The sequence below is a fragment of the Petaurus breviceps genome, unplaced genomic scaffold, assembly GCF_028583685.1.
Source record: "Petaurus breviceps papuanus isolate PSGF00001 unplaced genomic scaffold, PetGlider_PUasm1.0 37, whole genome shotgun sequence".
Taxonomy (NCBI): domain Eukaryota; kingdom Metazoa; phylum Chordata; class Mammalia; order Diprotodontia; family Petauridae; genus Petaurus; species Petaurus breviceps.
The window spans coordinates 15,128,204-15,150,614 of NW_027186296.1; the positions used below are offsets into that span (position 1 = coordinate 15,128,204).

The 22,411-nt window shown below is 38.5% G+C and overlaps 1 protein-coding gene across 14 annotated transcripts in view; it reads left to right on the forward strand.

Annotated features, from left to right (window-relative positions):
* Nucleotides 1-22,182, forward strand: part of SEMA6D (semaphorin 6D) — a 70,674-nt gene extending 48,492 nt beyond the window's left edge. For 4 of the 14 annotated variants that reach the window (XM_069097967.1, XM_069097966.1, XM_069097968.1 and 1 more), the window contains 18 exons: nt 3,345-3,511; nt 3,933-4,044; nt 4,616-4,676; nt 4,816-4,878; nt 4,990-5,091; nt 5,337-5,427; nt 6,964-7,083; nt 7,718-7,806; nt 9,537-9,754; nt 9,846-9,977; nt 10,919-11,074; nt 11,175-11,348; nt 13,295-13,435; nt 13,541-13,618; nt 14,008-14,108; nt 14,453-14,509; nt 16,142-16,309; nt 18,414-22,182. In XM_069097967.1, coding sequence (XP_068954068.1) covers nt 3,403-3,511; nt 3,933-4,044; nt 4,616-4,676; nt 4,816-4,878; nt 4,990-5,091; nt 5,337-5,427; nt 6,964-7,083; nt 7,718-7,806; nt 9,537-9,754; nt 9,846-9,977; nt 10,919-11,074; nt 11,175-11,348; nt 13,295-13,435; nt 13,541-13,618; nt 14,008-14,108; nt 14,453-14,509; nt 16,142-16,309; nt 18,414-19,693 — 3,252 coding nt within the window. In that variant the 5' untranslated portion in view covers nt 3,345-3,402 and the 3' untranslated portion in view covers nt 19,694-22,182. The remainder of the gene's footprint in view (nt 1-3,344; nt 3,512-3,932; nt 4,045-4,615; nt 4,677-4,815; nt 4,879-4,989; nt 5,092-5,336; nt 5,428-6,963; nt 7,084-7,717; nt 7,807-9,536; nt 9,755-9,845; nt 9,978-10,918; nt 11,075-11,174; nt 11,349-13,294; nt 13,436-13,540; nt 13,619-14,007; nt 14,109-14,452; nt 14,510-16,141; nt 16,310-18,413) is intronic. The other 10 variants (XM_069097970.1, XM_069097971.1, XM_069097972.1 and 7 more) reach the window with 10 other exon arrangements.
* The last annotated feature ends 229 nt before the right edge of the window (nt 22,183-22,411 follow it).

The following is a 22,411-nucleotide window of genomic DNA, read 5'->3' on the forward strand; positions in this document are numbered from 1 at the left end:
AGCTGCAGCAGTGAGCGCATCATCCTGTTCTTCCCCAGTGATTTGCTTATTGAATAAAGGTACATTTTTTTGTTCACATTTACCTGTTTATTAAAATTGCTGTCAATGTTCATTAAAATAAGCTCTCCCCTGAAAATAAGCCCTCTGGTGTTTTTCTGTCCAAAAAAATTAATAAGACAGTGTCTTATTATCGGGGAAACACGGTAGCAAATGAGCCACTTTAGGCAATCATTATGAAAGATTCTGGTGTCCCCTCAACATGAAACTGCTGCTGGATGAATTTCTAGAGTCATAGCCACCATTTAAGACCTGAGGTGGTTCTTTGCCAAAGGCCTTGATTTTGAGACTACTGCCTTTTATTCCTCACTGGGGTGGTGAAATGGATAGAACACAGGGCCTTGAAGTCAAGAAGGGTTGAGTTCAAATCCACCCTCGGATACTTGCTAGCTGTGTGACTCTGGGTAATTTATTTAACCTCTCTGTCTCAGTTTCTTCATCTGTAAAATGGGGATAATAATAATAGCACCTATTTCCCGGGGTTGTTAAGATCAAATAAGGTAGTATTGGTAAAGGACTTAGCATAGTGCCTAGAACATAGTAGGAACTTTAATGATGTCTTTGCCACTACTCACATTCGGCCAGTTAAGATGCACAGAACTGTTTCAACAATGCATAAAGTGCATTAGCCTTAGAGTGAGAGGGTCTCAGTTTAATTCCTAGCTGTCTTACTCACTATCAGTGTAACCCTGAGCACATTGCTTCCTTCTTTGGTCCTCAGTTTCCTATTCTGTCAAATGAGAAAAGAGGCCTAGATGATGATATTGGGGTCCCTTTAAGCTCTACTTTCTGTGATTCTGAAGAGCTCAGGTACAAGTCTATATAGATAAGTAGTTATATAGATAGACAAATTATAAGCCCCCTGTCTTCTGACTCAGTTTGACTTAACTCCATTTAATATTCTAAGTAGGGGTTTTCAGATTATTCAAATTATTCCTCATTTTATTAATTTTATATTTAAAATGTATTAAAACATTTTAATATGTTTAAATATAAAACAAAGAAATATTTATTTTTGCAACCCTAGAATTTATCTAGCATCTTTATTTTATATTTAAGATACATTAAAATACTTTAATGTGATTAAAATATATTTATTTATTTTATATTTAAGATAAATTAAAATATTTAATGTATTTAAAACAAATATGCTTATTTTATAGTTTAAATATATTAAAGTAGCTTTAAAAGAAATATATTTATTCATTCTTTTGGCATTTATGCCTCTCTCCTCCTGCACTTATACTCTTAGCTTAGATAAAGTTTTCCCTTTGAGGTCTCTTCCTCACTATATAAGCAAGATTCTCTGTCTGTACATAATCATCATATTCAGAACTGGACTGAATTCAGACAGTCCCCTTACATACTTCACAGTATTGTTTCCCTAGTTTAGTCTTCTGCATACAGACATCTCTGATCTAGTTTTCTCTTTTTCCTAGTCAGATTTTATAAACTGATCTTTGCCCTCCTTCTCAAGCCTTCTTAATCTATATGCTTGAAGTAGACCCAAATAATCATCCTGATTTCTGACCTTCCCCACCCCTCCCATATCTCCACCCCACCCAGTTTTTCTAAAACACTTTCCTGTTTATTTTCATTAGCCAAAGCTTTTGGAGGCTTTGTACACCTTTCATCTGGGCTCCAATATATTGTTCTCTCTTTACAATGGCAGCATTCCCCAAACTCACATTTACATGTATGATTGTTCTAAGAACCGTGTAAGCAGCGATCTTGTTGCCTCTGGCCAAGAGGTTGGAGTTCCCTGGGAGTTGGAATGATTTTGTGCCTTCACATTAGCCTCTCAGTGGGGAGAAAATCCAGGTGTTTTTATAGTAGCTGGCAGTCCAAATTGGCAGAGAGAGTTTGGGCAAAGTGGGGTCTTTGGAGTTTTGCATATGTACCTATCCATCCTGTTGAGAGTTGTCAAGAGAGTAGATCAGGAGCCCTGGGGTTTTGGTTACCGCTTGGTTTTTTAAAGTTAATTAAGCTTTAATAACATCCTCTGGAGTAAACTTTTTTATTTGGTGAATTGTAATCTCAAAGGCCTAAAGGGATATGTGGTTCAGCCCCGGCCCAATGCATGGTTCCCCTCTCCAACAATCCCAGCAGACCAGCTATAACTATCTTCATGCTGTGTAAGGAGAAAAAAAAAACTACAACCATTTAATTAATTTGTTTCTATGGAAAAAGCACAAGATTTGGTATCAGAAAACCTGGGTTCAAAATCTCCCTTCTACATTTGTGAGACACCTAATCTCTGAGCCTTATTTTCTATGTCTGTTAAAAAAAAATGGGGTGAAGAAGGGATTGGACAAGAGCTTTATTCTAGTTTCCAGTCTATGAGCCTGTATAACTTGCTGTGTTCCCTTGGACACATAACTTCCTCTCTCAGTGGGTCAGTTCAGTTTCCTCATGTGAAAATTAAGGAGCTGGACAAGATGATCTCACAACCTGGAGTTGTAATATTATAACAAGACAGGTCTACATGATGTATTTTAATATGACATGTGTCAGAGGGCTTTCATTTAAAAATACTTACACTTGGCTGATCTCTTTATCAACCCAGCTATCTAATCTCTGCCATCTTTTCTGCTACATTATACAGGGAACATTTTTTTTTTCATTTTACGTATCTCACCTGTACCTATATTCAAAGCTATCTATTTAATGTCTGCCATATTTTGATTACCGCCAAGTCCAGGATAAACAAAACGAAACAACCAAAACTACTCACAAACTTTGAGGTTTAAACCCCTCAATATGCTTACAACAACAGCATAGCACCATCTCCAGCCAATGGGTTACTAGGGTGATGACCATCATCATCTCTCTGGATATCTGTGAGGACAGCTTAGGCATTTTATGGGATGGAGGGAAATTCATTATTGGATGCTTTTTAGGGGGACTGGGGGAAGGGAAAGAAATTGCAGTTTAATTAAAATTCTAATCCTAACTTTCACTGTCTTCTTGCCAAGTCAGCAGCAGCCTGCATTTCTGTCTATGGTTCTTGTGACTTTGCTGTGTGTGACATACATAGTTACCTAAGGAAAAAAAAAGCCTGTGAATTTGCCTAAAAAATTCACAAACATCCATACGCTTCCCAGATGCTAAATTTAATCAGTTCTGGAATGCTGCCACTTTCTCCCTGTGTTTGTAAAGGTGCCTCATCCAGAGCTGCCAGCGTTTATGGGGAGGGGAAGGAGAGGAGGAGAAATTGAGCTGATTACAAATGAGAAAACAGTTTTATCACAGCTCGGAAATCTTTTCAACCTGTTTCTGTTTTGCAGGTAGCTAACCAGGATTTCTGAGGAGGCATTGCTCTTTTTTTCTCCCCCTTGGCCAATCATGAGGCCCCCCCTGCTTTGTGCATATATACTGTTAATAACCATCTCCCAGTTGAGGGCAGTCAGCTTTCCTGAGGACGATGAACCCATCAATACCGTTGATTACCACTGTAAGTAAGCCATAGAATGATTCCTTTTTCAAGAGAAAGAGGCACTTTGGTTTTCAATTCCTTGGCATGCTTTGTAGAGTTAGGCATTTTTATTTGCTTTTTTTATAAGGCATTTTTAATTTTGAATTTATCCCTGATTATTTCTTAGGTTTTTCTTTTCTTTTTTTTTTTTAAATCACAAAATTAGGCAGTTTTGTTCAGGTGTTCTTTTCTAAAGCAATCAGAAATAAGTCATGTAATTTTGGTATAAAAAAGACCATTTGCTGACATTTCCCATCTTTTATTCATTTACATTCAGGACATTACCAGAGGAATTTAGTTAAAACCCTTCTACAACTAGTATATACAGCTAATCAATGCTGTCTATTGATCTTCCAACTCCATAATCCTGACTGATGGTGTAGGCCGTTTTTACTTGCAGATTCAAGGCAATATCCAGTTTTTAGAGGACGCCCTTCAGGCAATGAATCTCAGCACAGGCTGGACTTTCAGCTGATGTTGAAAATTCGAGACACACTTTATATTGCTGGCAGGTAATTTTCCTCTCGTTGGTTTATTAGATTAAAATTCTTTTCTCTAGTGGTGCATGCTTTAATGCATCTAGTTCATGAAAAAGCAATATGTAGATAGCGATCAAAAATCAGAAGTAGGCAGGAGAAAAGGGGAGGGGGGGAAACCAAGCTACCCAAAAAATTCCCAGAGTTCTGTAGCAGGGACAACATTCAGAGACAAAGCATTCATCAGCACTTTGCTACTATAGCCATTACGGCCTCACACTTGACCGTTCTTTCTGAAAACTCTTGAGAATAGCTGGGAAATAATTCTTCCCTGTTTCTTAACTTGGAGTGAACCACCTGAATATCATAAGTATATTTGTAATTATACTCTGAGCAACCATGATAACACCTCTCCCTGACTAGTGAGAGGATCCAAACACATCTTACTAAATGAAAATATGCTGTTTGTTGACTAAATTGTTTCAGAGGGTAAGCAATCTCTAAGGGCTTTACAACATATTAGAGAGATCTGTTTAAAAAGAAAAACAGAAAAGGTTCCCATTTTTATGCCTTCCAATAACATGGCCTACTCCCTTATTTCCAACAGGGATCAAGTTTATACTGTAAATTTAAATGAAGTCCCCAAAGCAGAAGTGATACCAAGCAAAGTAAGCAACTTTTTTTCATGAAAATGATTGCAATTTACATATCTGCCCTGTCCCCTGAGTGCATTCTCTATCTCCAAGGAAGTATTTCCAAGGTAAAAAAAAAAGTTAATCTCTCTTTTTTTTTATTTGATTAAAACAGAAATTAACATGGAGGTCAAGGCAACAGGATCGAGAAAACTGTGCCATGAAAGGCAAACACAAAGTGAGTTTAACTATGGAAAGCTTGGAGTAGTTCTAGTTTTTAGAGGGGTATTCTCTCAGAGCCATGTGAAAAATCGATTGTTAATGTGTAACTCGATTTTTTTTTTTTTAGGATGAGTGCCACAACTTTATTAAAGTGTTTGTTCCAAGAAACGATGAGATGGTTTTTGTCTGTGGCACGAATGCATTTAATCCCATGTGCAGATACTATAGGGTAAGTACATTAGATATGATATGATTTGTCTGTTATTGTTATAGACTTTTAAACCTTCACTATTTCAGTGTCAGAGTTGAGTTTTCTAGTCTGTACCCCAGTGACTTGTTTTCTCTCTAATGCTGTGGAAAAAGAGAGACAGACAGAATTTGTCATATAGAATTACAACAGAAATCAGACACAGTTGCCTTCAAGCTGATAACATAGAACAGATGTGATGTCTGCTCTTTATTCTTCTTTTGCAGTTGAATACCTTAGAGTATGATGGGGAAGAAATTAGTGGCTTGGCAAGGTGCCCATTTGATGCCAGACAAACCAATGTTGCCCTCTTTGCTGGTAAGATCTTTCTGGTCATGATTCCAAATGACTATTGACATTAAAGAGGATGAAGGATTTTTTACAGGAAAACCTATGGCCACTCGGATAGTTTCTTTAACACAAGTGTGCAGAAAGTCAGATATTAAAATAGGATTCCAGAAGACATTGATGAAAAGTGAAATCCTTTCAATGAAAGTTATAATTCTAATGTATTATAGTGGAAGGACTACTCTCGTGGAGTCAGGAGACCTTGTTTCTAGTCCTAGATTTGCCATTTAATTAGCTATACGAACTACTCTGTGCCTCAGTTTCCAAGCCTATAAAATGAAAGTAATAATACAAGAGTGGCAGTATGATTTGGTGGATACATTTGCTAGATTTATATGCTAAATTTGAATTTAAAAAGCCCTGAATTTGAATCCCACCTCTGACACTTAGTAGCTGTGTGTGCTCATGGACAGCTCATTTAACTTCTCCAAATCTATTTCCACATTTATAAGATGGGCATAATAATATTGTCAGGACCTACATCATGAGAAGCAGCAAGGTATAATGACTGGAAGACCACTATCGGAGTCAGAAATACCTGCATTCAAGTTTTGCTTTTGATATATTACTAGGTCAGAGGTTCCCAAACTTTTTTGACCTACTGCCCCCTTTAAAAAAAATTATTCAGCACCTGCTCCCACCCCTCCCCCAGGAAATACACTTTCTTTAACCCTTTATAATGTTTGTTTGTTTTTTGAAATTTGTATTATTTCCAAAAAAAGTAATTATTTTTAAAATGATACTTCTTAAATTTAATAATTTATTTTAAATTTGTGGGGTTTTTCTTGCATTGAAATTTTGATGATGCAGTATTGGTTATAACTTGCATTTTGTGTGTGTTTATTTGGAAAATAATGTGATCACTGCAACTTTAACTCTGTCATACAACAGATGTACGAATAGTTTTTCAAAATTTTCTTCTCTCTTTATTCTTCCACTGCCCCCTTATTTTTATTCAGTGCCCCTCAATTGCATCTTTCCTGCACCCCAAAAGGGCAGTACCACCCACTTTGGGAACCTTTGTAACTAGATGAATGATTCTTAGCAAGTTTCTCATTGCCTCCAGGAAACTCTCTAAGACTTTAAGTTATTGTGAAGTTGTTGATTTGCATCCGTCTGGGGAGTTTTCCCACCAAGATTTCCCCACATAGATGCAATTACAGGTCCAAATAAAAGGAAAAAAAAAGCCTACCTCCCAACAATTGGGAAGTTTAAATGAGATAATGCATGTAAACTGTTTGCAAATGTTAAATTCCTAAATAAATGTTAGTTATTAGTATTTACCCTGATTATCTCAAAGGATTTATCAACACAAATTTATAGCTTAGAGACTATGTGAGCCAGCCACTGTTTTCAGATGTGGACTCTGAGGCCATGTGACAGACATGCAGAGTATTATTATTGTGAGATATTATGAGGCCTTTGTGTCCATCTCTGCATTCCGCACATAGTAGGTGCTCAATGTTTTATTCACTTGCTATACCAAATCTAGAACTCTTGTTTCAGATGGCAAGCTGTATTCTGCAACAGTAGCTGATTTCCTGGCAAGTGATGCTGTCATTTATCGGAGCATGGGCGATGGATCTGCCCTACGAACCATAAAATATGATTCCAAATGGATAAAAGGTACCTTTGAAAAATGAAGGCATTTTAGAGCCAAAGATGGCCCAGCCAAGGGCCCTGGGAGGGAGGAAGCTCAATAACAGACTATTGTTTATTTGGTTATATCACCATTTGCTTCTGGCAGAGTCTAGGGAAGGGAGCCCTTGATTCTGGTCAAGAGACCAGAATTCACATCAGGAGTCTGGCCTTAGCCAGGCTCTTTTTTTATGTGATCCTCAGTAAATCTTTGCATAAAATCCTACTGAGGATGAATTTGGTGAATGTCTACAGACATAAGAACTGAAATAACTGAACTTGTTATTTTGGACCTGGAATTCAAGGTTTTATTTTGAGTGTAAGAGTTTTTCTTTCCTAGTTAAGTAGGTTAATGAATAAATCTGTAGAAACAAAGACCTTTGCTGTAGTATAATTCCCTGTAGGCCTTTCTACAGTCCATTAGCTGACATTAAAGTCCCTGAGTTCATTGAAGCTTGACTACACCCATATTAGAACTCCTTAAAATCTTCGGCATATCAGAACTCCTGTTGACTTGTTTGTATGTAACTAAGGGACATCTGTCAGTCATTCAGAGCACTCAGTATCTAATACTAATTGAATTCTCCATTAGATACCAGTTTGTCTTCAATTTTTCTTTCAGAGCCACACTTTCTTCATGCCATAGAATATGGAAACTATGTTTATTTCTTCTTTCGAGAAATTGCTGTAGAACATAATAATTTAGGCAAGGCAAGTATATGATAACAGATCTATGTTACATGGCACTGTGTGGGAGTGAGGGGCTGGTCTGGGAGAGTTAGTGACATCATTGTGACACCTTGGTCCCTCATGGGTGTATCGCATGTTATCCTTAGAGGGTTTTTGGCTATCTTGGGAAGAGTATTTGTAGCAGCAAGCACCCCAGGGTGTCTACCAACACAGGTTCTTAGATCTGCTTTTCTAAAGGAAAGCAACTCAAAATGGGTTAACAGGCTTACTTTAATCAATCAAACATATATCGTTTACCTAGTTCAGGGGAAAAAGGTCAGCACCCCAAACTTCAGAATATACAGAGGTTACAAGAATAAGTTACAAGAACATTTCAGCAGACAGGCTTCCAAACTGTCCAACCATTACATACATTCATACCAAATCACAGTTACCAGAGAGGGAAGCATCAACATCTGGGTTTTCAAAGCCGGGGAGCTCTCAACAACGGCTGCCCAGAGTCTCATCTGGTCAAATCCCACAATACTTCTCAAAGTGAGCCCCAAAGCAAAGCTTCACATCAGGGATTATATAGCCTTCTCCTGGGTCAGAGAATATAACCACCCTCTTGACTCACTGCCCAATCACACAGCATCAAGGTGTGGGCATTCCTGAAAACCAAGCCTCCTGCCACAGGCTCTAGGTGATCACATTCAGCCTATTAGGAGGCAGAATATATTTTCAAATCAAGGAAGTTTCTCAGAGTCTCTTAAGCCTATCAAAAGGCCTAGGGGCAGGGAAGATCTTTAAATTTGCATTTACATTACAGTATTGAATTTGGAGTTACAGGACTTGAGTTCAAATCTTAGCACACCTTGCCTCTTACCACTTGTGTGACCTTGGGCAAAGCACTGGGCCTCAGCTGACCTCTTTAAGTTCCTTCAAGCCAAATAGTGATCTTATATGATCACCATCTTATGATAGTGACTCCTGGGGAGACTTGAACAACGTCCAGCATAGAAACAGCAGCTTCAGGACTCTCATTTTTTCTGTCTTTGTGGGTAGTTATCTACAAGTATTCCTGATCTTTTCTAATTTCTTAACTCACTAGAGTTAGTCTTTTTTTCTGAATGACACAAAGTTATTTCAAAATTAGGCTACTAAAACAAAACAAAAAAAGTAGGCTACTTTAGGAATGAGTATTTCTATACTAACTAAGATTTATCTCCACCCCACCCCCACATACACATGCATGCATAAACACATATACACACTTCCCTGACTATATTAGATTCCATGGACAGTATGAATGTCTAGAGAAAAAAATTAGGAGGTCAGGGCCAGGAAAGGCAACGAGATGACTCAATGGATAGAGCACAGGATCTGGAATCAGAAAGACCTGAGTTCAAATATGACCATAGATACTTACTAGCTGTGTGACTCTGGGCAAGTCACTTAATCTCTCCCCGAGTTTTCACATCTGTAAAATGAGAAAATATCCCAGGGTTGTGGTGAGATTCGAATGAGATAATGTTTATAAAGTGTTTTGCAAATCTTAAAGCACTGTATAAATAAATGCTAGCTATTATTACAAAGATAGCCTTTCTCTCTGATTTGCTTATTGTGGTGTGAATTCATTTTGTAAAGAAAAGGCTTCCTATAAACCAGACAGTCTTCCCATATTGTATTGATCTCTTGAAAACAGCTTTTTTTTCTCCTGATTTTCCCCCCACATTCATGTCCCTGAGGCTCTTCTTTCTTCATCTGGGCAGGCTGTGTATTCTCGAGTGGCCCGTATATGCAAGAATGACATGGGTGGTTCCCAGCGGGTCCTGGAGAAACATTGGACTTCTTTCCTCAAGGCCCGACTCAACTGTTCTGTCCCTGGGGATTCGTTTTTCTACTTTGATGTCCTTCAGTCCATTACTGACATCATACAAATCAATGGCATCCCCACTGTGGTCGGTGTGTTTACCACACAGCTTAACAGGTAAGGGACCGGCACCTGACCTTCAGAGAAATTCTTGGCTTCCTTGTCAGAATCTCCCAGTAGTTTTTTTTTTCTCTTTCTTTTCTTATAGCATCCCTGGTTCAGCCGTGTGTGCTTTCAGCATGGATGACATTGAAAAAGTATTCAAAGGAAGGTTTAAAGAACAGAAGACCCCTGACTCTGTCTGGACAGCAGTACCTGAAGACAAAGTCCCCAAGCCAAGGTAAAAAAAAAAAAAGAAAAGAAAAGAGAAAAAATAACTGAGGTAGGGGTTCTTACTCCTGATATAGTAAAGAATCATAAAATTATAGAATCTCAGCCCCAGGAGAGATGGAAGGAAGCCTCTTAATTCCAACTTCACACATAGTTCTGGAATTCCCTCTACAATATCCTTAGTTACTTGTCAGTAAAATTGGTTTGTGAATAGCATCTTTGCAAGCTATGAAATATAAAGGGATTGTCATATAAGTGGAAATAGCATTTCTCCTTTGTGACTCTTCGGCATTCCCTGGTTGAATCATGGAATCACTCTCATCTCCCCTACGGAATGGGCTTCTGAATCCATCTAGTCTAGGGATTGTAATTATTTTTCTGAGTTATAGACCTCTTTGGCAATCTGGTGAAACCTATGGACCCTTCTCTGAATGTTTTTTCGATGTATAAAATAAATTACATAGGATTACAAAGGAAACCACTTACATTGAAGTATAGATGTAATTTTCCCCACATCCAAGATACAGACCTTCTGAAATCTATTGACAGACTACTTCAGAGCCCACGAACCCCAGGTCAGTGACCCCTGATCTAGTCCATTCCATACCTAAACCCTAAATATTCTCTTCAACATATTGCAAGTATTCATATAAGATCCATTTAAAAATCTCCAGGGATAGGAAAACCTGTCCCTTCTTGAGGCATCCCATTCCACTTTTGGACAGTTTCAACTGTTAGAAAGTATTTCCTTTTATTAAGCCTCAATATGCCTCTCTGCCTCTTGTACCCATTGCTACTGGTTCTGCCCTCTGAGGCCGAGGAAAACAAACATTTCCCCAAATAAAGATGACATCCTCATTTCTCTATTATATATTCTCTTATTAACTTCATTATCTTGCCAGAACTTTGATTTTAGTGGAAGAAAAATTAATTAGTGTTGGGTCTTTTCAGGCCTGGCTGTTGTGCAAAGCATGGCCTTGCAGAGGCTTACAAAACATCGATTGATTTCCCTGATGAAACCTTGTCCTTCATCAAATCACATCCTTTGATGGACTCTGCTGTCCCGTCCATCATTGAGGAGCCCTGGTTCACAAAGACTCGGGTCAGGTAGGCTTGTTCAGGGAATTACACACATGTCTACTAGAACTATTACCTGTTGACCCAACACTCAACTTGACTACATCATTTTTCCTTTCTCCTTCGGTAGGTATAGGTTGACGGCTATTGCAGTCGATCATTCAGCTGGACCATACCAAAACTACACTGTCATATTCCTTGGCTCCGAAGCTGGAGTGGTACTTAAGATCCTGGCAAAGACCAGTCCTTTCTCCTTGAATGACAGTGTATTACTGGAAGAGATTGATGCTTACAACCATGCAAAGTAGGTATATTTTATAAGAGCTCTTCTCTAGCACAACCCAAATATTTCCAGAGTATTTTTTCCCTCTAGTCCTTTCCTCCTGGGGACAGCTAGGTGGTGCAGTGAGTAGAATACCACACTTGGAGTCAGAAGATTCATCTTCATGAATTGAAATCTTGTATCAGATACTTAGCTGTGTGACCCTGGGCAAGTCATTTAATTCTGTTTGCCTCAGTTTCCTCATCTGTCAAATGAGCTGGTGAAAGAAATGGCAAACCACTCTAGTATCTCTGCCAAGAAAACTCCAAATGGGGTCACAAAGAGTTGAGTGAATAACAACGACCTGTCCTGTTAGACCCCTAAATTATTCATGGTTTGGTGTGAGAGTGTTCTTTCAACAAAAATGTTCCCATATTTATTGGGTACATGAGGGGAGGGAAAGTGAACTATTGAGCAGACTAAAAATAGATCCACTCTTGCTTTCACCCGGGGAAAGGGAGAAGTTTTTAACACCACCACTGTTACATCTTTGAGATATTTTAGGATCTCACATGCTAGCCAACAGTTACAAGTGAAAAAAAAGAAGAATTTTTACACATCTTTTTCTGTGTTTTCTTTTAATCCCCTATGAAATACGATCCTTTGGACCACCAGAACAAAGGAGTTGGATAAAAGCATGGTAAAGGATGCTTTCACCCTAGCAGTATGGAGATTCACACACAGATCCTGTAACTTCAGAACCATTACTCTTTTCCTCTATCTCATTGCTTCCCTTCTGGAGATAAGATAAGCATTGAAGTATAAACTCCTGTACTTGTTCCCTTTAAAAGTCAGGTTTCTCTATTGTATATCACTCAAACTGGAAAAATTACAATCTTTGAGAACCCTTTAGCTAGTTTTAAATTTGAGCAATCTTTTTTACATCTGTCATCACACACACACACACACACACACACACACACACACACACACACACACACCACCTTTGAATACCATGAGGGGAAAAAAAAAAAACGAGCAAAAACATCTGATACCATGACCAAACTGACAAGGCAGATGATATCCCATTTCCTTTCTGGTTCTGCTCTGTGGCATCTTTTTTGGTTTTTACAATGAAGGTGAATCCAGCTTTCTTTTAATTGAATTTAAGAAAAAATCCAGAAATAAGTTCATAGGGACTTCAGATGTCATCTAGCGTAGCACCGTCATTTTGTAGATACTGAGCAGCTAGGTGGCACGGTGGACCAGAGTACTGGGCCTGGAGTCAGGAAGACTCATCTTTGTGAGTTCAAATCTGACATCTGACATTTACTTGCTCTGTGGCCCTGGACGAGTCACTTCATCTCTGTTTACCTCTATTTTCTTATCTGTAAAATGGGAATAATAGTACCCCCTGCCTCCCAGGGTTGTTGTGAGGATCAAATGAGAAAATATTATTGTAAAGCACTTAAAATAGTTTTAAAGTAGGTAGTATATAAATGTTAGCTATAACAGATGAGGAAACAGAGGTCCAGAGACATTAAGTAAATTGTCTAAGATGGTCGAGTGACAAAGTTGTGGTTCAAATCTAGAGCCTCTGAGTCCTAAGTCTGACATTTTTTCATATTCTTGCATACACAAAAAGTTTGTTCCAAAGCATTGTGTTCTCCCTTTCAGAAGCAGAAATTCTGATTCTCTAGCTTATGGATCATCAAAATTCTTAAGCTTCTCCTAATAGTTTTTAGAAACTCTTTATCCAACCTTAAACTTTATTTGCATGGGTTTGATCATTCTCAGAGAGGTAAAAGATAGAAAATGTGAATTATTATTTTTAAGAGAAGATAGACATCTATGTAGATTTCTGCAGAGAGTATTTATTCCTCAAGAGCTACCCAATTCCAGCAGATAACTAAAACCCAAGTGCCTGTCTTCTTCTCCAGCTCACACGTCATCTGACTTAAAACTTCAAAATGTTTCCTACCAAACAGGTGTAATGCTGAGAGTGAAGAGGACAGGAAGGTCATCTCCCTGCAGCTGGATCAAGATCATCATGCTTTGTATGTAGCCTTCTCCAGCTGCGTTATTAGAATCCCTCTCAGTCGCTGTGAGCGTTATGGGTCATGTAAAAAGTAAGCTGATTTTCTTTTTTCTGTTTAACCTGGAAGCTGCCCATGTGGAGACCTTTGGGTGATGGGAAGAGCCCATGTTACCTTCTGTTCTCATTTTTTATACAGATCTTGCATTGCATCTCGTGACCCATATTGTGGCTGGTTAAGCCAGGGAGCCTGTGGCAGAGTGAAACCCGGGATGCTGTAAGTGCCTGTTGTCACAGTAGGCAAAATTTCAGTTGTTCCTTTTGATGGTGTATCCTGCTGAAGCCCTGACTTCTCATAAAATTCCAATAACTTGACTCTTCCACTGTTATTGGGCATAGACATGGAGACAGGGGAAGGGAAATCACAGCCAGAAAAGGGATAGGGGTGTGGAGGAAAAACTATATACTGCTCCATTATCCTAATCAGCTTCATTAACAAGCTCTGCAGCATAGACAGTCATTATAGCCAGGGGATATTTGTATGTAATGTTGTTTGCTGTTATTTTTTTTTGGGGGGGGGACAGGGATACCATCCCCAGTCCTGTATTTGCTAACCAGTTTTATGTTCTTGGTTCTGCTTTGATTGTCACTTGTATTCCTATGAAGGTTGTTAACTGAGGACTTCTTTGCTTCCCATAACCACAGTGTTGGAGGATATGAGCAAGACACAGAATATGGCAACACAGCACAACTTGGGGACTGCCATGGTAAGACGAGATCACTTGGGCCTCTTGCCGCCACAATCGCATGTGGACCGTACTCGATGATCAACCTTTTTACCACCTAGCATTTAACTTAAAACTTCGCAAAAGCCGAGTTATTTGGTCTTGGGGATTCAATAGGGAAGTTTTCCTTTTTTTTTTTCTCTTCACCTCTTAAAACTATTTAGGAAATCTACAGAAAGGTATTGAAATAGGTTTTTTTGGTTTTTGGTTTTGTTTTTTGAATTTGCAGTCTTTTAATTTGACTTTTTTTAGTTACTCAGAATTTATAAATTTTTGCTTTCTTTTGGTTACTTTGCACTGATTACTTGTTCCTTTAATTCTTTTAGAAATTTTGCCTACTTCAACTACACCAGATTACAAAATATTTGGCGGTCCAACATCTGGTTAGTTTTTTTAATTTTTTGAATTAATGACTTTTTCTTTCCTTCAGTTCAGCATTTTCAGCCCCCCCTTCTCCCTCCTTTTGCGCAGTTTGGCAACCCTTCATTTTTGTGCTTTGACTCATAATCCCACTGATGGTAGTGAGAGACTTTTTATCTTTCTGGACACCTCACCCCTGTGTAGCCGCATGTTAACAGTTTCATTGACCAAGACACATCCTTTAAAAAAATTTTTTTTTTTAAAGAAAGCTAATTAACATAGACTGCATCTCAACTGCACGCAAGTCAACCTAGCTTTTTTCCCCCCTTCTCCTGCATTGCGAATGTTTCACTTGGCCATCTATGCCCAATGGATGGTAGAATTTCATTGCCTTTCCCCCCCCTCTCTCTTCTTCACCTTTCCCAAGACTTACAAAACAAATACACATTTGCTAAAATGTGTATTTACAAGTTTTAGAAATGTTACAGAGTGTTTTGTGATCATGGAAATCATCAGACCTTGTGGCCTGATGAGGGCTTTAACTAATGGATTACAGGAACCAGGCCCTGATATATTATATCAGTGGACTGTTTCCACACCTGCATTTGTATCTTGTCACAGTGGATTGACCTAGGACCATTTGCACCAATAAGAAATGTGATCCTTGAGGTCTTCACCTAAAAGAAGTTTGATCTTTTGTTTTGTTTTGTTTTCTAAACTTCCAGAAAATGCACTCAGCTGCTTTCTGTTCTAGGCATGCTAAAACATTTAAATGGGTTTTTTGCTCCTACTGGCACTTCTAAAACTCCCTGGCATCTTCATTTCTCAGAGTAAAGGGTGGCAGGCCTGATCCAGGAGGGCATGTTTTATAGGAGAATGGTCCTTGTTTTGCTTGTGGACTACATTTCTTTTTTGCATGAAACTCTTAACTCTTCTGAAGACATTTCTGCAGGAATTTGGGGGAACCTTGAGCAAATTGCATCTAGTTGTTGCTTCAGGGTTCTGCCGTGGGCCATGATCACTCTGGAGGGAGGGGTGAATGAGCTACAAAGAAAGAATTATTCACACCTAAGAATAGCATAATGAAAACTTATGGGTGCCCTGTATTTCCTGGGCCAAAAATCTATTTTTCAAATGTACCTAACCACCTGTTTTCTAAGCAGATTATACTATTGGTTAAGATTTCTGAGCTTTTTTAAAAAATGCATATTAGGTTTTCATAAGCCAATATCTGCAACACAAAATATGCATTTTAAAACCTTCCATGAATATGCTTTTAAAAAGAAAAAAAAACAGGAAGAAATTAAATAGCTCTTTCAAGGGAAGGAAATAGAAATTAAATAGAGCTATGACTTTTTTTCCTTCTACCGGGATAACATGAATGACCATGGGGTATTCAATGGGAACTTCCTGTGTTTGTTTATTTTTGAAACCTGTTCAATGTTGTTTCATACTTGTTTTTTTATTTTTGTTCTTCCCTTAAAAGGAAGGGATTCGACTTAGTTTCCTCAGATGCGTTTGTGTGAAGAGCTAGAAGAAGCTTCCTTTGAATATCACTTATAATTTGTTAAGAAACACCACAGACTAGTGAGGGGGAAAATATTCTTCTTCCCCCCCCCACACACACATTAATAAAAATCTGTTTGCCACCACAGACATGGAGGTATTCTCATCTTCTGTTACCACAATGGCAAGTATCCCAGAAATAACACCTAAAGTGATTGATTCCTGGAAACCTAAACTGACGAGCTCCCGGAAATTTGTAGTTCAAGATGAACCAAACACTTCCGATTTTACTGATCCTTTATCAGGTATCCCAAAGGGTAAGGCCTTCCCAGGGAATACATCACAAACTGAGTGGAAACCTGACGTTGGAGGGCTCTCAGTGCAGGGATGCTGGGTCCTGAGGGTGCCTTAGTTCCTTTTTCTCTTAATGGCCTTTTGAGAAGTGACACTGGGAAAGTTATATGTGTCATTGCTTCTGCTGCTATTCCTCTCAGGCCCTTAAGTCTCCTTAGGTTAAGTCTGAATGTGTCCTTTAACAAATGAAATAAGTAGACAATTCATAAAGAGAGGGGCTGATAAAAACATGATCCTGATACATTGGATTTCTCCCTGAAGAAGCTAATGATCTGAGAGAGATCATGCAAGAAATTGGAAGGCCCTTCAAGCAACACCAGAAAACAATGCTTGCTAATTGGTGCCCACTAAATTAGAGGCAGTTTTGAGATTGTGTCCAGCAGCCCAGATTCTTCATACATTGTTTTTCACACACACACACACACACACACACACACATTTTTTCTTTGCTTATTTTTTCCTTCCTTATTAGTTAATGCTTCATATAAATATACATGTGTGTATACACACATATACACACTTAGAAACATATGTACATACTTGTTTCCTTGCTTATGATAGCCATATAATGATTTATAGAAATAAATATATAAAATATTTATATATTAAATTATATTATAAATCAAATATATAAAATTATATGTACATATTTAAATAAATGTATATGTGTATATATCTATACACACATACAGATATTTATTTCTATAAAGTATTTACTAGTATAGCTATCACAAGCAACAAAGAATAGCAACTGTTTTTCCACACCTGTCATTTTTATTACAAAAAAATAATTTTAAAAAATGCTTGCTGGATCCTTTTGTACTAGAAAAAAAATCCACACTGTACTGTTTATCTTAACATAACATCAGGTTTCCAAACAGTTTTTATTTTTTGTCAGTGCATTGTCATTTATGATTTCTCTTTGTTGATTTGGGATTTTATGTTTTCCTTTTAATCTGTCATTCATAAGTTTCTTTTTCTAGTTTTTTTTCTTTTGTTTTAGTGATCTCTTCATTTTACCTTATCTTTGAGTCTTTTATACAATACCACTGCGATCTATAATAACCATGAACTTGACACCTAAACTAATATTGAAAGGCCTTGGCGACTAACCAAAAGCAAGCAAATCTTAAAAATCTCACTCTTATCTTCACTCACTCTGGGATAGTTGTATCTATTGCATGTAACAGAGCTAGGTTCCTCCTTAGACTAATGTTGTTTTGACTGTGGGATGTCTGTGGTTGCATTAAAAATTTCAACAATTACCAACTAATCCACTCTTCTTCTTCTAGATCTAAGTTAACTATCTCTCTTGAAGATTCTTGTACTTATTTGCCTCACTAGTACGTAGTGCCTTTCACTAGGCTCTGTGGATTTTTAAAAGAGCATATTAATTCTAGAGCACTCCTCAGGCAGGAAGGAAAAAAAAAGAGAGATAGCTGGAGCAAACGCACTCGGGGAAACTAGTGATTCACAGCTGCCCAATGAATGCTTCTGTCTAATGTGTGAAACAAAATATGTGTGACTTTATTTTTAAAAATCCTAACAAATTATCATGATTTTATTAGTATGGTGTGTACATTTATGTTACTTCATACATGGTTTTTCATAATACCAGCTGCTCTTTGGTATGGATTTGTGGATTACGAAGAAAGGCTTGAGACAAATCCCTTTACAATTCACTAATTGCCTAGCTAGACAGAAGTCACCTTCTAACCCCAGTTTTCTGGCAGAAATCCTTAAAGTTACTAAGATTACATAAATTGCTTGTGTGATAAATAGTGAGGTTTTGGAGAATGGTAGACGGGCACTGGATCGTTAGGGTAGTCATGTAACTAAGAATAGGCAGAGATGTGTAATTCTGATAACAGTCCTTACAACTATGGTAATCCTCTCACCTGGGAATACCATAGGAAAGATGAAAAGTTGTGGGAGCTGTCACTCCAAACCAAGCTTGTTAACCCTATGGAAGTAGTTCTGCTTGTAACATGATGATAACCCTTTCTCAAAGCTACTTGCTGGAAGAATTGCCAAGCCTTTAACTTCTCTCCTGCATGTCTATTACAGGTGTAAGGTGGGAAGTACAATCTGGAGACTCCAACCAGATGGTACACATGAATGTTCTCATCACTTGTGTCTTTGCGGCTTTCGTTCTGGGCGCCTTCATCGCTGGCGTGGCAGTTTACTGTTACCGTGACTTGTTTGTTCGGAAGTCAAGAAAGATCCACAAAGATGCCGAATCTGCTCAGTCCTGTACAGACTCCAGTGGGAGTTTTGCCAAACTGAATGGTCTGTTCGATAGCCCCGTCAAGGAATATCAGCAGAACATTGACTCGCCCAAACTGTACACCAACCTCCTGACTAGTCGTAAAGAGCTGCCGCCCAATGGAGATACTAAATCCATGATGATGGACCATCGAGGCCAGCCTCCAGAGCTAGCTGCGCTTCCTACCCCTGAGTCCACCCCTGTCCTCCAACAGAAGACCCTGCAATCCATGAAAAGCCAATCTGATAAGGCACATGGCGCTTCAAGGAAAGACACTCCACAGTTTTTCCCTTCTAGCCCCCCTCCCCACTCTCCGCTAAGTCATGGGCATATCCCCAGTGCTATTGTTCTTCCAAATGCTACCCATGACTATAACACATCTTTCTCAAATTCTAATGCTCATAAAGCTGAGAAAAAACTTCAAAATATTGATCACCCACTAACCAAATCAAGCAAAAGAGATCACCGGCGTTCTGTTGATTCCAGAAACACTCTCAATGATCTCTTGAAACATCTTAGTGACCCAAGTAGTAACCCCAAAGCCATCATGGGAGATATCCAGATGGCTCGGCAGACCCTAATGCTGGATCCAATGGGAAATATGTCCGAGGTTCCACCTAAGGTTCCAAACCGGGAGGCATCATTATATTCCCCTCCTTCTACTCTCCCGAGGAATAGCCCAACAAAGCGGGTGGATGTGCCCACCACTCCTGGGGTCCCAATGACCTCTCTGGAAAGACAAAGGGGCTATCACAAAAATTCCTCTCAGAGGCATTCCATATCAGCTATGCCTAAAAACTTAAACTCACCAAATGGTGTTTTGTTATCGAGACAGCCTAGTATTAGTCGTGGAGGATATATGCCTGCCGCAGGAGGTGCAAAAATGGACTACATGCAGGGAACACCAGTCAGTGTTCATCTGCAGCCTTCTCTCTCTAGACAGAGCAGTTATACCAGTAATGGCACCCTCCCTCGGACGGGAATAAAGAGGACACCATCCTTAAAACCTGATGTGCCACCAAAACCCTCGTTCGTTCCTCAGACTACATCAGTCAGACCACTGAACAAATACACCTACTAAGACTTGTGTGTTCTATTCCTGGGTGTTTTAGCCTGTACTGGTTGTAGGGGTGATGTTGGGAGGTGGGTACCTTAAGACAAGAGACTCACTTGTATTTAAAGAGAACCAAGTGGCCAAAGAAACTGCTTGACTTTGGCAACATCAGAACTTGCCACATGTAGCTACTGCAAGGCTTCAAAGTACTTGCTTAAAACAAACAAACAAACAAAAAACAAAGGAAGGTGCTGGTCATTCCATTTCTTTTGTTTGGAGCTAAGGAGGTGTAGCAATGGGGCTACTTTACCGTGATAAATAGCGAATACAGTACTCAGAAGAATCTGTAAGCAAATACTTGAAAATGGGTTCATTTTAGACTGCCGTAATGAGTGGTCTTCCCATTAAATGTGAACATTTAATATGTATGCATTCACCTTGCCTCTTGCACAAATGTCAAAAAAAGGATGGTAATGTCTCCAAGAAATGAACTTCTAGATTACCAAGCAATTTGCTGAAAATTCAGTCTCTGGCCCAACTGTAGCATTTTTTTTTTCATGTGTGGCATTTTGTCTGTGCCACCAACAAACTGTTTTGTGATTGTACACGTGCTTACGCACGTGTGTGTGTGCGTGTGTGTGTGTGTGTGCGTGTGTGTATGTGTTGTGTATACACTAGGATCTACTTAGGTACCCATTGCATCTTTTTATGCTATGGAATTGTTTACATTGAGCATGACTGAACAACAGACACCAATGTCTTTGTACAGCAGTCCACTGGGTTAAGCTTTGAGATAGAAAATGGAGCCAGGATTCAGGTGATTTAGCTGGAATGATGTGGGACCCAGTGCCAGAATGTAAAAATCCTAAGGAACTTTGTGCTGCTATTCATCCAATCTTCAATTATGATCTTGCCAGTTTTGAGGGATAGAGGTATTAAAGATGAGTCTATGGTTTTTCCACCAGTATTTGGTAGCTTGAGCTACCTGTCCACTGTGAATCCAAACCCCAGTCACTCTAGAAACCTTGGACATACCAATGCAAGGTTATGCTTTGGTTCTGTTCAATATAACCCTGTAGAAAAATTCTTCTTCCCTATCCTATCCCACTGTACCCACATTCATGCCCACCATCTCTTCACCCCCCTTTTTTTAAGTAAATGAGAAAGTCAGTAACAATTGGCCCTTACAGAAGCAGTCTGAAAAACTTAACAAGTAGTGCAATCATTTTCTTTATGTTGTGTTATGTGAAGATTTTTCTCCAAAGTCATGCAGGTTATGACAATTTGCTGTAAATATTATGTGTGGGTTTACCTGAATCTGTGCATTTTGTGCCTTATTCATGAGAATGGTAAAAGTACTAGAATCTGTCCGGTGTTCTCACTATCGCACATCATTTTCTGAGTGCCAGTTGTGTTTCTCAACCAGCACCTGAAAAGATTTTTTTTTAAACCATTAAATGATCCAGAACAATTAATGGATAAAACTTATACACAAACACACAGAAACCAGTCCAACCGTATGGCTGCGGCCTATCCTTTGCCGTGATGAACATTCCACTCCTGTTTTTCTCCAGATGAAACACTTAGAATGTGAAATTAAATGAGGTTTCCAGGGTAATGTGACACCTGCCGAGATCTTCTAAAAGAGATCTTTTATGCGGTTTTACTGAAACCACTTGCAGTTGAGGATGTGCCTCACCGATTGACTGTTTTAGTTAACACGTTTATTGAAACTAATGTAGAAAGAACCAAGGCAGAGAGCATTCGTGGATTATTAGGACAAAGAAAAAAAATTCAACTGTTATCTTGACATAAAGCTGGTTCCTATTACATTGGGGGGAGGGGTGGGGACGGAGAATTTGCTGAAGGCCAAGGTTTTTATTTCTTGGTTTTTGTTTATTATACACAATATAGAATAATGCAATTACTCTTTTCCTTAAAGGATATTGCTTGATAAAGAGCATTATTTCTTGAAACTCTGGAAACCCCAAAGCTGTCTTCTTTATTCTTAAAACATTTCGATAGTGCAACTAAATTATTGTAGATTAATAATTAATTAAATCAACCAACCACCACCAACAAACACTGCTCAGTTCACCCACGACAAATGTTTGTTTGAATTCACTTTACCAATATTAATCCTGACTTGTGTAAAACTGAAACAATACTTGTGCGTGAGCCCTGATAACTTTCTGTAACATTGTGCTGCCTTGTAGAGTGTAATGTGAGTTCTATCAGTATTTATGTTGAAATTTCTAACATTCAATCTAGTCTCAATTCTGTTAATTTAATTTTTTTAAATGCTTTATCCATTTGTGCAAAGGTAAACACAGATTGTATCTTTTTTAATGGTACGGCATAAAAAAGTAACCCTTAATTGAAGTTACTCTATACTGTTTTATAGAGTACTTTAACATGTATAGATATCTTGTAAACTTGTATTGTGGATGTGTAAATACTATGTACTTTGGGTTTTTAACACCGCATGTAAAGTCAAAATAAAATATTCAACTCGATTACATCCTGCTTGTTATTATTATAGCAGATAGAACTGGAACTATGATATCAATGGTATAGAGTGAATAAACTCCCTCTATCAAGGGTTGGTTCCGTCTCTGTAAGGTCATCTTTACTTGCTACTCAGAGGACTATGGGATTAAATTTAAGATTAAGTGGGATTGTTACTTTCTAGGGTCACACTTGTCAGAGACCAGATTTGAACCTAGGTATTCTTGTCTCCAAGGT